The 17,728-nt window shown below is 37.2% G+C and overlaps 1 protein-coding gene across 7 annotated transcripts in view; it reads left to right on the top strand.

Moving 5' to 3' along the window:
* EXOC2 (exocyst complex component 2) overlaps positions 1-17,728 on the top strand; it is a 227,117-nt gene that overhangs the window by 136,499 nt on the left and 72,890 nt on the right. For 6 of the 7 annotated variants that reach the window (XR_001155091.3, XR_012923198.1, XM_076010422.1 and 3 more), the window contains exons 18-22: positions 6,019-6,099; positions 6,581-6,640; positions 7,305-7,366; positions 9,444-9,510; positions 14,154-14,270. Coding sequence is in view for 5 of the 7 variants with exons in the window: in XM_076010422.1 (XP_075866537.1) it covers positions 6,019-6,099; positions 6,581-6,640; positions 7,305-7,366; positions 9,444-9,510; positions 14,154-14,270 (387 nt within the window). In the remaining 2 variants the exon portion in view is untranslated. Of the gene's footprint in view, positions 1-6,018; positions 6,100-6,580; positions 6,641-7,304; positions 7,367-9,443; positions 9,511-14,153; positions 14,271-15,139; positions 16,506-17,728 lie in introns of those variants that run through there. The other variant, XM_076010424.1, reaches the window with a different exon arrangement.

The following is a 17,728-nucleotide window of genomic DNA, read 5'->3' as shown; positions in this document are numbered from 1 at the left end:
GAGAGGTAACCAGCAGTTTCTGCCTTAGATAAGGAAAGTAGAATAAAATGGTCTTGACTTGCCCAAATTTACAAACCAGTGATGAGTCAGCCTGTTGAGAAGCAGTGATACTGAGTTGAATTTCTGTGCAGTTGTCTCCCAGTATCCATGGTGGGGGAGGAGGGGGTTGGTTCCAGGACCCCGTCACAGTACCAGAATCTGAAGATGTTCAAGGCCCTTAAAGTTGGCGCTCTGCATCTACAGGTTCCATATCCAGCTGGTCCCACAGCTGGTTGAATCCATGGGCATGGGACCTGTGGGTATGGAGGGCTGACTGTACTTCTTATCAATGGTCTTCCCTTGAGGGTTGGGGAATTTATGGACTCATTTTCATTCCTCCAAATTTCTAGATCCTATCTTAAGTTATTATAAATATATACAGTTGTAGCATACTTTATGTAGCAATGTGGTTTAGAAAAGCAATGTTTACTGACAATGTTTTTCAAGTTAAATCATGCTTGAAATGAATTAGGGACATTTATCATTTTAATAAGTGAATATAATTCCATTTTAAAGGATTTGTTTTTTGTAAGAATATTTTAATTGACTGAGTTTGTTCTGTCACAATCACCATATGTAAGTACAAACTAGTCTATAGCTAACTCTCCCTCACACTCAGTTTTTAGAGCAAGATGTGGGCAGACCTACACCACCCAGCACAAAGCCACGCAAGACTCACAGACCTCAATGTCTCAACTTTGTATATTGTTTACATGTTGAAATAATAATATTTGGATATGCTACGTTAAGTAAACAATATTAGAATTAGCTTTATTTCTTTTTAGTTTTTTTAATGTGATTACTAGAAAATCTGAAATGTGGTTTGTGTTTGTGGCTCACATTATATTTCTGTTGAATATCACTGGTACAGTGCATTGCACTCAATTTAGAATCAAAACCTAGTTTAGTCCTCCATGCAATCCTAAAGAAGTCACGTAACTTGTGTGACCCTGGTGTCTTCATTTGTATAGAAGGAGCAGGAGAATGCTTCACAGTGTTGTGATTTAGGATTAAATGAGATACTGTGGATTAGAGCACTTTGTAAACCGCAAAGCTTTAGCCAAACATAAAGGATTTTTTTATACTTTATTTTATTTTTTTATTTGAGTATATTATGGGGGTACAAATGTTAAGTATATTCCCCATGCCCCCACTTCCCCCTCGAGTCAGAGCTTCAAGCGTGTCCATCCCCCAGACAGTGCACATCTCACCCATTATGTATGTATATACCCATCCCCTCCTCCCCCCTCCCACCTGCCCAACACCCGATAGATGTTATTCCTATATGTCCACTGAGGTGTTGATCCGTTAATACCAATTTGCTGGTGAGTACATGTGGTGCTTGTTTTTCCATTCTTGGGATACTTGACTTAGTAGAATGGGTTCTAGCTCTATTCATGAAAATACAAAAGGTGCTATATCACCATTGTTTCTTAAAGCTGAATAGTACTCCATGGTATACATATACCACATTTTATTAATCCACTCATGTATTCATGGGCACTTGGGTTGTTTCCACAACTTTGCAATTGTGAATTGTGCTGCTATAAACATTTGAGTGCAGGTGTCTTTTTTGTAGAGTGTCATTGGATCTTTTGGGTAGATGCCCAATAGTGGGATTGCTGGATCAAATGGTAGATCTACTTGTATCTCTTTAAGGTATCTCCATATTGCTTTCCACAGAGGCTGAACTAGTTTGCAGTCCCACCAGCAGTGTAGGAGTGTTCCTCTCTCTCCGCATCCACGCCAACATTTATTGTTTGGGGACTTTTTGATAAAGGCCATTTTTACTGGAGATAAATGATATCTCATTGCAGTTTTGATTTGCATTTCCCTGATGATTAGAGATGTTGAGCATTTTTTCTTATGTTTGTTGGTCATTATTCTCTCTTTTGAAAAATTTCTGTTCATATCCTTTGCCCATTTTTTGATAGGGTTGTTTGATTTTTCCTTGCTAATTTTCCTGAGTTCTGAATAGATTCTAGTTATCAGCCCTTTATTGGATGTGTAGCTTGCAGACATTTTCTCCCATTCTGTGGGTTGTCTGTTTGCTCTCTTGACAGTTTCTTTGGCTATGCAGAAGCTTTTTAATTTGATCAGGTCCCATTTATTTATTTTTGTTGCTGCTGTGATTGCCTTTGGGGTCTTCTTCATAAATTCTTTGCCTAGTCCAGTGTCTAGAAGAGTATTTCCAACATTTTCCTCCAGAATTCTAATAGTTTCACACCTAACTATAGAGGCTTTTTTACGAGCCGTAAGGGGAAAGAAGCAAGTAACACACAAAGAAAAGCCAATCCAAATAACACCAGACTTCTCTACTGAAGCCTTACAAGCAAGAAGAGACTGAGTTACTATTCTCATTCTTCTGAAACAGAATAATGCCCAGCCTAGAATCTTGGACCCTGCAAAACTAAGTTTTGTATAGGAAGGAGAAATAATGACGTTCTCAGATAAGCAAAGACTGAGGCAATTCACCACCAAGACAAGACCAACCCTCCAGTAAGTACTCAAAACAGTGTTACCCACAGATCAGCATAATAAACACGAATGTAAATCCACTCAAAAGCTAAGATCAAAGGCCAGATACCACAATGGCTCTAGAGAGAAAACAAAGCAACGAAGGTCAACCCATCAGAATGAACAGAAATCTGCCCCACCTATCATTTCTCTCAATAAATGTGAATGGCTTAAACTCCTCACTCAAGAGACATAGGCTGGCCGAATGAATAAAAAAAAATACAAGCCAAGTATCTGCTGCCTTCAGGAAACACATCTAACCTGCAAAGATGCAGTTAGACTAAAGGTAAAGGGGTGGAGAACAATATTTCAAGCAAATGGAAGCCTAAAGAAGGCTGGCATGGCAGTTTTGATTTCAGATAACTTAGTTTTTAAATCAACAAAAGGATTTTTATTTGATTAATAATGTATAGAACTGGCACCACTATCATAATAATACCACAAGCTTATATTACCCCTCACTGTTTTCAAAGCACTGTCATATAACCCTGTGCTGATCATTACAGCAAGCCTCAAGGACAGGCCAGAAGGGACCATTGGATGATCGACTGCTGAGTAACTTGCGCAGGTACATATGTGTAGGTGGATTAACCATTGAGTCACCTTGATGCCTGGTTCAGGACACCTGCTCAGATTAGTCTTGTGCAAAGGAAAAAACATTGTATGCTCAATTTGAGATAATTTTTAAGGTTCTATGTTTCATTTTGCAAAACTGTCATACGTTTAGTAACTCAGCTCTGAGTCATAAAATAGGTGTAGGTCCTTCTCCAGGCTGGTGCTTCTGCATTTGTGGCCAGCCCACGTGTGCCTCCATGGGGTGGCCCTACCTCGGGCTGGTGGTGTGGTCATTGTAGATCAGCCCCTGTGAAGATACTCTGAAGTGGCTACTTGTTTGTAGTTTATTTTTAGAAACTACAAGGTTTTAGAAACTTATTTGTAGTTTATTTTTAAAGTTCAATTATACTAGTGCAATTGTAACCAAAAATTAACTCATTTCATGTTTGATCTCACACATGACAAGCCACATAACTATGCACAGAGATGAAAGCGCTAACCCTCAGTGCACCTTGTGAATGAATGACCTGCAGGAAGTAGCTCATCTAGACGGTTTCTAGTCAAATATCAGTGAAGAAATATGCTAACATGATAGATTTGATAACGCTGAGTAAAGTTTTTAGTTATTCAGCGCGGATCTCTCTTAAGAGAAAAGGTGAATCAACACTTAGAGCACAAATCTAGAGTCCAGCTTTGAATATTAGTGTTTTGATCTAACATGTGTGTAAAATTCTTAGACTTTGAAGAATGACAGGTTTTATCAAAGCTTATCACATATTTCTAATTTATATTTTCATGATGTTTCCACAGTACCAATCCCATTTGTTTGAGATGAGAGTACTTTTTCTTTCCCTATAGCTGGGAGAGGAAAATGTTACTTATCACATTAAAGAAATGAATGTAAGCTTTGCCTCATTATGACTGTTTTCTTCAGCTGAAGTATTATCTATAATTAGAACTTCACTTCAGTGCCCTGAAACAGCTCATTGAAAGCATCCTGTTTTCTTCTCATGTTGAAAATACTTTCTGCCTTTTTTCAATTTGGATAATTCTGAGAATTTTCTTCTTTCAGAAGAATTGCAATGATGTGTGATTACTTCTTACAGTTAGCTAAATTGGATGATTTACTGATGATACACAGAGATAGTACTATTTCTTTTTTCTAAAAATGTTTAGACTATAACTTACTCCCAGTATAACTGAGACACATTGAGCCTTTTAGTAGTCTCTATCCACTTATATTAATATATATAAAATAAAATTAATAAGAAAGTCTAGTTCATATTTTAATATAAGAAATATAAATAACCACACATGAACATTGATATTTAACTGCTCACAGAAGAATGTTGCATTTAATTCTCAATATCATAATTATTATTTAACATATTAAATTTTCTTTCCAAGGCAGATAAGTCAGATGAATAAAGTTGGTCATCAAACATATGTTTTGACAAATGTTTTCTGTGCCATTGGTATTTCATCCTACATTCCTTACTTTTTATTATTTTTTCTGTACTTCCACTTTTAAGTATTCTTTGTGGTGCCCCCTGGTGGTTTCAAAGTGCAGTAATAAAATTACACTAAAGCTGAGTAATTTTATTGTCACTTTATCAATTGTATTTTAACTTTCATTAAGTCGGGCTTCCTTTAGGTAAAAGAATACCCATCTTTTTAAAAATATTTATGTAAGTGTCCCTTTCTTTCTTCTGTTCACTGTTTTTCCTAAACCTCTTAAAAATTGATGTGTGTATTAAGGAGAGGTTCTCCAGATTTTTGCATAGATCTAGTGGGTTGAGCAGTGAGCCTTCCACAGCTCACTGCCTGTTGAATGAAATCCAAACTCCTTGTCCCATTTCTTGAGACCGTGTTTACGCTCAGTGGTTTCACATGCTGCTCATCCCATGCCCCTCAACCCCAGCCATTTCTTGCCCACCCTGGGCCATGTATGCTGTCCTTCCATGAGGACTTGCTTCTCCTCCACTGTCCTCTCCAGGGGCCCATCCCTCTGGTGCTTTGGCCCTCAGCTTCAGTGTCCTCACTGGCTCAGGGGAGGGGTGGGGGCTTCTTTGAGCATCCTATTCAGAGAAGATCCTCCTCCATCACAGTTGTTCTCTGAGTTTTACATGTGTTGTTCATAGTGCTTAATATAGCTTATGAATGCAGTTATTTTATTTCTATACCTTTTTTTTAACCATTTTGTTGACAGTGACTTTAACGGTAGTGTCTCCTGGCTGGAATATACTATAATGAGAACTCTGTCTTACTCACTCCTGTGTCTCTGTCACCCAGTAGTTCCCGGCACAAAGTAAAATCTTAAACACTCTTAGGAGCTAAGATGTTCGGATCCATTCACACTTATCTTGAAATGCCACTGGTTGGACTTATTTCCAAGTTTCATTTTCTGACTTAATGTATATAGAAATGACTGTAATGACTTATCTGATTTAAAGATCTTGTACCTCCTCCAATTGTTAGTATTAACATTAAATTTTGTTGAACAGTACCAGAGATGTGGAAGATCTAAGAACTTGAGCTCATCCCTGAATATACCTGGGAAATAGCATTTAAAAAATATACTCATTATATCTGCTACTTATTATGTCATTTGCCTCTCACAAGAATAGAGTCTTGAAGAAAGTTTTAGTTACACCTGACTGTTCTGGTTGCATTAGATGTACTTTAGAATCTCAAGAGTTACCCATTTTTAAATATTAAAGTGCAAAACATGCCAAACCTGAAAACTCAATGACTGGGAGATTACTTTTCAGATATTTATGTCTCTGTTCCTTTCCACAAATCTGGAAAATTCAGAGCTTTTGGCTGTATACATTTCTGTTAAATATATCTTAATAATATAACCAGTGCATGTTTTTTAATTTTAAGATACACATTTTTTTCCTTCAGCCATGTCAATTTGAACAGTGCATCGTGCATTCCCTGCAGTCCCTGAGGGGTGTTCTCGAGTGCAAGCCTGGAGAGGCCAGTGTAAGTTCTCCGCTCAGTTCCACGTTTACTTCAGAACTTCCCAAGGAGCCCTTGGCAATAATAGCTGTATGTTTTTGAGTCCTTGCAGCACAAGAGCTTTTCTCCCTCATTGCTCGCTTGTTTCATTTAGTTTAACTACATAGGCATGTTGATTCCTGTGCCAATATAGCTAGTGAAAGTTAAAATGTGGTAGAGTGATCACAGTGATAGCACTTTGTGAACAGAATGACCAGTTGACCCTGGTTGTTGTCCCTCAGCCCAGTACTTCATTGTCTTCTCAAGCCAGAGCCACCACAGTTACCAACAGAGTTACCACAGTTACCACCTCTAAGCTAGCTCTTCACTCATGACCCCTTTCAGAGTAGGGAGACCCGTACCTAAAGCAGTTTTCCATATTTTAACTGTTTATATCTAACTTCATAAAAAAATTTTGTTTTTATTAACAAAGTGCAACCTTTTTAATGAAGATTCTTCTGCATAGGTCTTTCAACAACCTAAAACACAGGAGGAGGTTTGCCAACTAAGCATCAATATTATGCAGGTAATAATTGCAAGCAGTGATGCCCAAAGCTAGAAGTAATACTAGCCAGCCCCTTCCTATTTATGATGTGTATATAACATATATCAAATACATATTCTGGTTTCATCTTGTCTGTGTACATAGTAGTTTAGGGTAAATAGGGCATAAATTAAGTTTAATATAGGATTAAGTCCAACTTATTTTAGCAATACCCAAATTTTCATTTATATTACACTGCCCTTTTTTGTGTTCTCTTTATACTTTATTTCTATTAGAGCACAGAGTAAATTAAATGATAATCATTTACATTATATCTAGAGTGTAAAGTTTTTTGAGTGGGACCAGTGCTCTGTAAGCACATAAACAAAATTGGCCATTTGAGTGAGTGGGAAAAGGTCTTTTTCCTAAAATATATTCAGGAACTTAATAATTGATCAAAACATCAGTGCTTTTAATTTTCTATTATTTATATGATATGTATTGATGGGATATATACTTCTATCATTAACAGGATATATATAAAATATATTTCTATATACATACCTCTCCCCCTACCACACTACTTGTGGGATATATACTTCTACTTTAATTTATGTAAAGTTACTTTTGTAACTTATGTCCAGATAGATTAATATCTGAGAGTTCATTCATCTGAGAGTTCTGAAACTTATTATTTTTTACTTAGGTTTTTATATACTGTCTGGAACAATTGAGCACCAAGCCTGATGCAGATACAGATACTGCACAGTAAGTGAAAATGAAATTAATCTTATTAATACATTTAGGAGAATTAAAAATATAGACTCAAGTTTTATATTTAGTCTTATATCCCAAGAATTCCAGTAAGAGAGATAGATTGTTCACATTAAAGTCAGTTTTATATATTTGATCTATATTCTTTCCATAATTTCTTCATAATTTCTTTATCTTCTGAACACAGTCTTATTAAAGACATATTAAGCAACTTAAACACATGATTAGCTTATTGTTGAAAAGAACAGATTTTATAATTAATAAAGTAGAAAATTTAAATATATAACTCCTAATCGATTATGTTTACAATCCTGACGTTAGGGTAGCACACTAGTACTCTTGTTAGAGACTAAGCATGTTGGTAGAAGCAAGTCTGGGTCAGGCTTAGTTATTTGAGCTCTTAGATCTGTGGTCCCCAAGCCCCAGGCCATAGCCCAGTACCCATCAGTGGCCTGTTAGGAACCAGGAAGGCCACACAGCAGGAGGTAAGGCGAAGGGAACTTCCTCTGTGCTTACAGCTGCTCCCCATCACTTACATCACTGCCTGAGCTCCGCCTCCTGTCAGATCAGCGGCCTTAGGTTCTCACAGGAGCTCGAACCCTACTATAAACTGTGCATTGGAGGGATCTAGGTTGTGTTCCTGATGAGCATCTAATGTCTGACAATCCGAGGTGGAGCTGAGGTGGTGATGCTAGTGCTGGGGAGCGGCTGCAAATACAGATTATTACTAGCAGAGAGGTGTGACTGCATGATAAATGTGATGTGCTTGAATCATCCTGAAGCCACACCCCGCCCCTCATCTGTGGAAAATTGTCTTCCATAGAACCAGTCTCTGGTGCCAAAAAGGTTGAGGACCACTGTTCTCAAGGACATATCTTAACTCTTGATGTTTACAAATCCATGTGGACATCCATGTTATATTGGACAGCATTGTAAAATGCTGTGTGTGTGTTTTTTTAAATCTAGTATTTCTGAACCATACTTGGCATTCGTAATCTGTGCGCCTATGATTTATGCTGACACAGGTAATACTGAAATACATGCCTCTTAAATCTTTAATTCACAATATGAGAATTTTTCCCTGTTAGTCTATTTACTGGTATTGGTTTTTGCTTTTCAGTATATGAAACTATTACCTCTCTAGAGACCTACTAAGTTTTTAATTCTTCTAGATTTTTTTTATTTCATATTTTTAGCTCACTATTTCACCAGGAATTTGTATTCTCAGATCCCTGATATTATTAATTATCAATTAATAACTAATTATTAATGTCTTTCCTTATTGTTTTGTTAAAATTTCTGTTGTCATTGAATTCTGTTGTCATTCTGTCATTGAATTCTGATAAATAGTGCAGTGTATTTCTAAACTTTATCTTTTTGTTCAAACACATTTTGTATCAATTGGTGCTGTTTTAATTATCACTAGTTTATGTTTTGTTTTTCAGCTTGGTATTTTTTTTTAACCTCAATTTTGAAATATTATTTTATATTTTCATCATTTTAGTCTTTCATATGAATTCTAAAATCAGGTGGTCAGGCTTAAAGAACATAAGTCCTGCAGAGGTGTTTAATATGTTTCCATTCTATCTATAAATTAGTCTGTAGAGTTACGATCCCCCACATTTCATATTTCTTATCACTTGTGAGTTATCAACTAATTTCCTAACTTACCTCACCTCACCTATAAGGGGTTTACTATCAAAATGAGCTTGAAAAAGCCCCCCAGATATTCTGATGGGCAGAAACATTTTAATTATGTAAGTATATACTTAGGATAATTAGAATAATTTGACATTTTCCCCTTAGTTATTTATTTTTAAGTTTAATTAAATCAAAGCCTTAAGACTTTGGGAAGTCCTGAAAGCAAATATCATATGGCCCATGTTAATATATAGCCCATCATGCCTTCTTTGAGCTGTTAATTGTTAAATATAAAAAAAACTTGTAGAAGGTTATATGATTTTTAACCAAGACATTTAAAATTCAAATTGATATATATTGAATAGTTCATTGCATTTTTAAATTTTAGTGCTTTAATTGTAACTATTTGCTTACTTACTTCTGTATTCAGTCTTTCCATTGACGTGTCTTCTCCTGATTTGTTTGGAAGTATCCATGAAGACTTCAGTTTGACCTCTGTGAGTAAGATTATCAATAGAAAGTAAAACATTTTAAAACTATTTAATAACTATTTCATAATCAGTCTAAATTGCTTTGAATGTTACTGCATCACTGCTGTGGAATGTATTAATAGTATAGAACTGCCGTCCCCATACCCCAGGCCACAGAGGTACCAATGCAAGGTCTGTTAGGAGCCGGCCGCACAGCAGGAGGTGAGTGGTGGGCAAGTGAGTGAAGCTTCATCTGTATTTACAGCTGCTCCCCATGGCTCCTAGGCCCCTCCCCTCAGGCCATGGAAAAATTATCTTCCATGAAACCAGCCCCTGGTGCCAAAAGGGTTGGGAGTCGCTGGTATAGAACATTGCTGTATACTTTGGAGCTATGTCTTAGTATGTGATAATTTTACTAAATATAAATGAATTTCACATAAATATGTATGAATTTCACACTTAAAACTTTTTACTTGGAATTGTAACTTAAATAGTTCCATATACTGCATCTGTGCAGTTCCTGAATGTTAATGGGCACCCCAGTGGTGCCCAGGTGCACGAGAGTTGTTAGAATTGGCTGAGGAGGACAAGGGTGCCCATTTCTTTCACACTTTTGGCCTCTTCAGCCAGACAAGTTCTGCTTTTCTCTGTTTTATTTCCATACGTGCCCTAATAGCATTTTATTTGAACACTGTTTCAAATAAAAATATATATATATATACAGAAACATATATGCATATGTAAATACACATATACATACCTATACATATTATTTTTAACATATACACATATTTAGGGAGAATTCACATACATGAATTATCACATGTATAAATTCAGCTATCAAAATTCAAACTCCAGCTGTCTTAAAGAAAATAACCCTCTCTGGTTTGTCATGAGCTTGAAGGGTGTGTGTTGTGTGTGCATGTGTGCGAACGCATGCCGAGGGTATCTCAAGAAACAAAAAGACCTGAATTCTACCCTGTGTAATTTCCATAGTTACTATATTTTTAAGCACAAATTCCTAAATGAGGAGTTTGGTATATTAGGAAAAGTATAGTTTCAAAGTAATTAAAAAAATAGTCTAGGTTTACTTACTTGGGTGACTAGGTAGAGAGTGATAGCATCTACTGAGACAAAGAATGCAGGAAGAAAACAGATTCTGAAGAAAGATTAAAAATTCAGTTTGGGACCAGATTTGTTGAATGTATGACATTCAGGTAAAGATTGCTAATGGGTGATTAGATATACTTGTCTGGATCCAAGGAGAGAAATCTAGGTGTAGATTTGTGAATCAGCTGTACATGAACAATATGAGGCCTGGGAGTAGATGAAAATACTAAGGAAAATACTAGTTGTTTCTTCCAGTCAGACTTACAGCTGGAGTCGTACCAAAGCTAGCAGCAGGGCAATCCTGTAGAGCACTGCCCCAGGCTGTCCCTACAGATGGGTCAGGTGGATTCCAAAGAAAGAACCGCTAAATGCCAGGTGGTCAGCCACAGCGTTAGGGGAACTTACATGTGGAGAGGCCGCAGTACGTCCTCTCAAGAGACAGCAAGAAGAGATGTTCTACCTGGGAGTGTCAGCAACAAGGGGATCAGGTTATGGGGTTTATATGAGGATTCAAGGAATTCAGGGCAGGGCTGGTTGGTACCTGTTTAGCATGGTTGCTCTCTCCGTGTTCTCAGGCAACAGCCCAAAGAGCTTTACCAGTGCCTGGAATTGTTCAAGGTCCCTGACAGGGTGCAAGCCTGCCAGGGAAAACAGCGTGCCAGAGCAGAGGGCTCACAGCACTATGCTGCTCAGTTAGGAGATAGAAAGAAAGTGGGGGTCGGGGAGCCCCTGTACTGGTTGGATGAGAGAAGGGCCAAATATATAATACCCAAGTAACATTGGGGTGTCAGTATTTAAGAGGTAGCTAGAAGCAGAGAGCCTTGACGCGTCAGAGTGATGGGAAGAAACCCAGACAGAGTTGCACCTGGACGGATGGGAAGAGCAGTCAGATGGGGTGCTTGCAGTGCGAGGCTGAGGAGACTGGGTGGGGGTGAGCAGCAGGACCCGTGGCTTGGCAGCAGGAGCGAGGCCTCAGCCATCTTGGGAAAGGAGAGAGAAAGGGGCAGGGGGTGCCAGGGCTCAAGGAGAGCCCCCAGAATGGAGAAAGGCCTGGCAAGCTCTCTGGCCAACCCGCTTTTTTCCTCCGTCTTTCAGAATGGGCCTGATTGCCATGTGAACACCTTTCTGGTGTTTGGGAACCTTGGCTGTGTGCACTGAGTCTTCCCCTCTCCTAGCAGACACCCTAAATCCTTAGGCCTTGCCCTGCAGGGTACCTGTGCCCCCTTGAGTGGCAGAGGCGATGGCCCTGTTGGTGGTGGTGGTCCTTCCAGCCTGCCCCCGCCCTCTGTCGGCCGCGGGAGTCAGCGCCAGGCTCTGCTGCTACACTCAGGTCGCACCGCTGTCGGCTGCCCCAGTGTCATTTGTGACCAAATTCAGTTCCTGCTTTTCCCCACTGGGAGGTATTTGGATAGATTTGGCTCTTCCTCTCAGATTACTGAGCTCTCCTTAGGTCTTCTTCTATTACCCAGAAGGGAGACAGTTTTGGAAAGAAAGATCTAGATTTGGGGCCAGACAGAAAACACTGGCTGGCCTCCTGGGTGCTCCTCACTAACTGCATAAGCTCAGGGCATCCAGGCCGTGTTTTCCAGATAAATTGTGATGGTAATGCCTGCCTCACACAGATGCCCCAGGAATGGCTGGAATGATATCTAAGACTTAGTCCTTCATCCACAGGTGTGACATTTGATAGGTAGTTATTTTCAAATATATATCACCATCTAAGGTGTTATTAAGCTTTTGATTAGTCCTTCAAGTTTAAGAATTTGTGTTATTCAGTTGTTCTTCCCACTCTTATTGTATCTGATCATTTAGATGTGAGAAGCAAATGCACTTACTAAGATTTTACACCACTAAAATAGTTTTTCTATTTTTGAAGAATCATGTATAGCACAATGGGAAAGAATTGAGCAAAGATAGTTAATTCGCAAGGCAGAGAAAATGTGCCAGGGTTAGGTCTGCTGGAGTTTTGATTCTTGTAGGAAAAAGTAATTAAAGATTGATTCTGAAACTGAGAAACCAATTGATATTTTGGAGGAATGCAGCATGTTTGGAGTGGCAGCTGTAGCGTCACGTTTACTTTATTCCATGTCTTTACAATGCGTGTACAGTGGTGGAGCCAGACTTGGCAGGACTGAAACATGGCCTTGCCATGCAAGATTCGGGGCTGTTCACTGCTTTCTTTCTAGTATCTTTATTCACAAATTGTGAAAAATGAGTATTAGACATAATACTGCCCTATTTACCTTGTTTTGTTCTCCATTTCCCATCCATAAATTAATTCAGGGCTATTAACAACCTTTCATTTGTTTGAAGGTCCCTTAATAATTCCTCAGCCTTTTACTTACATTTGTTGATAACCAAAAAAGGCAGTGAATAGGCTATGCTCTGCCAGAAATAAAGATAGGAACATTTTAAATAAAAAAATCTAGAAAGTTTTTAGAAATTTGACTGAGCTAGGTGAAATCAGTGGGAGATATTATATATGACTGGCAATTGATTTCTAAGACTATAGTTGTTCATCTTTGGTGCACATACGTTAAAGAGTAGGAACCTGTTTGTCTCTACAGTTATTATATTAAATTCCTTTATTGTTAAGTTATTCTGACTGTGTACACAAAGAGTAAGCAAAGTCTGGGTGAGGACCTTTCCTGGAGAGTGGTTTTGCCATAGTTTTAGTCAAGGGCCTTAGAGGAGCCACAGTTGCTCCAGAGAATGAGACAACGCCCCACACCTGTGGGAGCACAGGGCGGGGAGCCACAGTGAACCACAACACCGTGGCAAGGGCCATTCCTGGAATTTTATTCACAAAACTAGTTCTGAACTGTAAGAGTACATTGTATTCATCAGCATTTGAGTCTGGTAATTTTTGTAAGAAATTACTTTAAGTGGACAGAGCCCTGGAGAATGCAGAAGTAGGTGGGGTTCTCCCCCTTCTCCTTAACTGACACTGACCATCCCCTAGGGAGGAGTCTCCTGGCCTTGGTGACCCCTCCCATTAGAGGGGGACCATTCTTGGTGTTCTCGTTCGTACCTGCACAAAAATTTCTTAAAGCCTAAGTGTTTTGAAGGAGCTTATCATATAGAATGTAGGGTAGTGTAATTCTCTTCCAAGTTATGAAACATTTATAAACTATTTTCTGATAGTTTCTACATTTTTAATATAATTATTTAAAATATCCCTTCCTGTAGCCTTTGGTGTACACAGAGTATTAGTAGAATAAACAATAAAGTAGAACCCCTTTCACAAGAACAGCCAATCCTGGTTAAATGGATTTTATCAATTTATTTTCCCATACAAGGCATTAAATTTCAGAGAAAATGTTATTTGACTTTGAGTATATTATGTAATAATGAGCAAATAGTAGAACTGCAGGATTGTATTATGTTTCTCTTCGTATTATAATATTGGGAAAGAAGCAGCGAAGAGAAGCAAAGCATTGAATATTGATGTTAAAGAATAAGAGATTATAATTAAACTTAAGAAGTGGTCAGTATTATCTGTTACACTCTCAATTTGTTACTATAAATGTAATTTTTTAAAAATTTGTTTTGCTTTTTAGGAACAGCGAATTTTGATAGTCCTAAGTAACTGCTGCTATCTAGAACGCCACACCTTCCTGAACATAGCAGAACATTTTGAGAAGCACAACTTCCAGGGAATAGAGAAAATAACACAGGTAAACAGGTTAATGTTAAATGGACAAATCTGTTGTTTTGCCAGCTTAGTTTCCAAACTGTTTTCTCAGCACCATTTTCCTTTGCTTTCCTGTCTTGTTCCTTTACTTGCCCTCCCACCTCTGCTCCTTCCCGCCTCAGCCCACTGCATGTGAATGATTCCCCTCCTCCTCACAACTCACCTTCAGTCCTTCATTTCATACTCTTTTCTTTTCTCTAGGTCAAAGCTCTCTCAAGATAGAGCTGGTTTACTCCCCACCTAGGGTGTTCCAAAGTGAGGAAAGAAAATAATGAGAGAAAGGGAACAAACCCAAATCTTTAAGAATGATCTCAGATGAGACTCCTTTTGGGTTAAAGCCTTTAGACACAGCCAGCAGGAACTCCCTGAGCCTGCAGAAAAACCTCCTCCTGCTTGTTCGCGTCTCCCCTCCTCCCCTCCTTTCCCTGTGACCACAAGGTGCTTGGCTGTACCTCCGCGGGCGTGCCGCATGCGCTCACACACCCAGCCCACACAGCTGTAGGTGTTTGACACATGACCTGGAAGAGCACACTCCCCCACTCTCCGATCACTGCACGTAGAAAGTTAGGCAGAAATGGGTCCTGTAGAAGTTAATGGAGTGGTTGTTTTTGAATGTTATACTTTCTTGTTTATATTTTTTTCAAGTAAGCAGACAAGGGAAAAATGAAGTAACCTTGTTATTAAACGTTGGTTGGTTCCTGGGCAAAGGTTTATCAGATTTCTGAGTAAAACTATGCTAGAACCACTTTTTAATGTCATTACAGTTTTCTCATTGCAGAGAATAAGAAAGATAATGATCTTGTTAATCTTACAATCAACATGTACTCTTAATGGATTATATATTTTTTACAGTGGTGGTTCCAGTTCATGAACTACATTGGGATTTTTTTTTCAAAGAATGAAAATGTCAAAGTGGGCGGCTCTGTCTTGTTTTCCTGCCTTTTCGTAAAGATTAATCATCCTGATGAGAAATGTTGTGACTTAAGGCTTTAGTGGCAAATGTCTAGTCTATTTCCAGAAATTTTTGTGTTGAGAATTGCAAGATGCTATCTTGCAGTAAAAAGTTATTATTTGTATTATAGAAAGTAGGCACTTTGTTTTCATACAGCACCACAAATATATTTATTGGAGAAATTTTATTTATCATGTGAAATGATTAGGAATTGCATATAAGAGAAGCAATAAGTTTGGTTTCTCTAGGTTTTTGTGAAGTAGTAAGTAGGAACTGTCTGTTGCTTCAGCTTGTATCATTAAGAATTAGAATCAAATTGACATTAAAAAAGGTTGTTGATGTTCTTCCTTGACTTTGTCTAGATTATTTTGATACCAAGATAATATGAAGAATGTGGGATTACAACTTAGAATAAGTGATGGACTCTTTTTTCACTCAAAATTTGGATTTTTTAAAATTGACTTTTGAATATTTTGAAATTATTCAGTTGTGTTTAAAATGAATAGACAGTAAACTAGATTTAGATTATAGCATTTGTGTTGATTGTATTAATTTGTGAATCTATTGTGTGAATCTATTAATTTCATGGTGCCAACCAAGTAAAATATATGTCTTGCATTAAAGAAAAAAGGCTACTGACTGCCGTTATTTTTCATAGTTTCCTTTTCAAATGACAGATAACTCTAGAGGCATAGATTCCAGAAAAATTGCAGGGCACAGTAACAATGGAAGGCTTATCCATTCTTCCTGTGTTTCTGCTCTTGGTGATGATGGTCCGTTATAGACCTTCTTGTGTGGTGTTGCTGGACACCAGACACTCTTAGACCTCCTCCTGGTGTGGTGCAGTGGTTGGCCAAGTGTTTCTTCCAGGTATGTTTCCTCCTGCTTTTTCATTGGTAGGAGAAGGGCAAAAATGACTAGTTTTTAATTCCCTTCACCTTGTTCCTCACCTTCAAAAATAGAGTTGCATTAATCTTAATATAGAAAGAATATACCAAAATAACTACATTTTTAAGGAGTTTATTATAATTTAATGATCAGTCAAAATGTAATGATCAATGACATTAGTCCTAGAAATATTTTTTCCAGTGATACATTTTTCCTTCTTATAAGAATAAGACCCAACCATTATTTTTAAAAAGAAACAAATACTGAGAAGCCTAATAAAAAATAAAAATCATCTATAATGTACCAGCCAAAGATAACACTATTTTTGTATTTATAGTAATCTATATTTAATATACCATATGCCTATACCAATATATGTTATATAAGTACAAAACATTTTTCTGAATTCAGTTTACATTGAATTATTTTTCTATTGAATATTTCATTACTTTTCCATTTTTATTAAATTTTTTTTGTAAAATATGAGTTTAATGACCTTATAATATTTGTTAACGTGGATATAACATTTTTTAAAACCTCTCCCTTACCTGGAACCTTTGTTATTTTCAATTTTTTGTTGCTCTTGTTACTGAGAGATGAAAATAATATTTGATCATATGTGTAATTACTTCCTCACAATAGACTCCTAGATGCATACTCATAGCGCCAAAGACTCTCGGTAAATGTTGCCAGATTGTTTTTTGGAAGCTGAGATCATCATATTTCTGCCTTCATTTTTATTTACAGTTTCTAATTTGATAGGTAAAAATACTCTTTCATTGTATTTTAATTTACATGCCTTTCACTATTTAGAAGGTTAGCATTTTTTCTTCTGTTTATTGACTATTTATATTCTAGAAGAGCTAATTCTGAAGGCACTTAGTTAAGAAATAAAGTTTTGCAATTTAGGTGTGCAAACCAAATCTGCTACCAGTCAGATTTTTTGAGGCCCTTTAAAAGGGAAAACCAGAACTGTATAGTTAATAAGCCTTAACATATAACTTTACTGTGGCTGCTGTAATGATATAATTCTAGGGAATTTTTTTATATGTATAAAATGCTCTCTTTTAACCTATCCTAGTCTTAAAAAAAAAAACCAGATATCTAATTTAGAGTTTGCATAATTGCAAATTTTCAACTGACTTAGGAGTGTAGACATTAAACACATTTGACATTAAATTCTTGATAGAAGTTTTCTTTTAAGCCTCGAACTCTCCTTTACAAACTCCAACATAAAGGGTGTGAAAAGGACAGCTTCTTTTTCTTGTATGTCTTTGGGTGATCCTTACATACAGTTTACAATCAATTTTCAAGATTTTTGTGTTGATTGAACCATATCTACCATATTTTGCCTATTTGTTTATTTTTAGTTTAATCGGATACAGTTCTTAAATACAGTTCTTATTTTTGATTTAATTGAATATAATTCTTAAATTTCAAGTTTGAAACCATATGAATTCATAGATGTGAGTACAGCTTTGTATCCTTACCCTTATTATTTGTATGTATATTTGTTTCATTTTTCCCATCTCTTCATAAATATGTTAATAAATTAGCTAATTTTTGTTTAGCAGCTATTTTTATGTAATAAATTAGTTATT

The sequence above is a fragment of the Microcebus murinus genome, chromosome 15, assembly GCF_040939455.1.
Source record: "Microcebus murinus isolate Inina chromosome 15, M.murinus_Inina_mat1.0, whole genome shotgun sequence".
Lineage (NCBI taxonomy): Eukaryota > Metazoa > Chordata > Mammalia > Primates > Cheirogaleidae > Microcebus > Microcebus murinus.
Note: the sequence above shows the minus strand (reverse complement) of the source record. Positions and strands in the feature narration are given on the sequence as shown.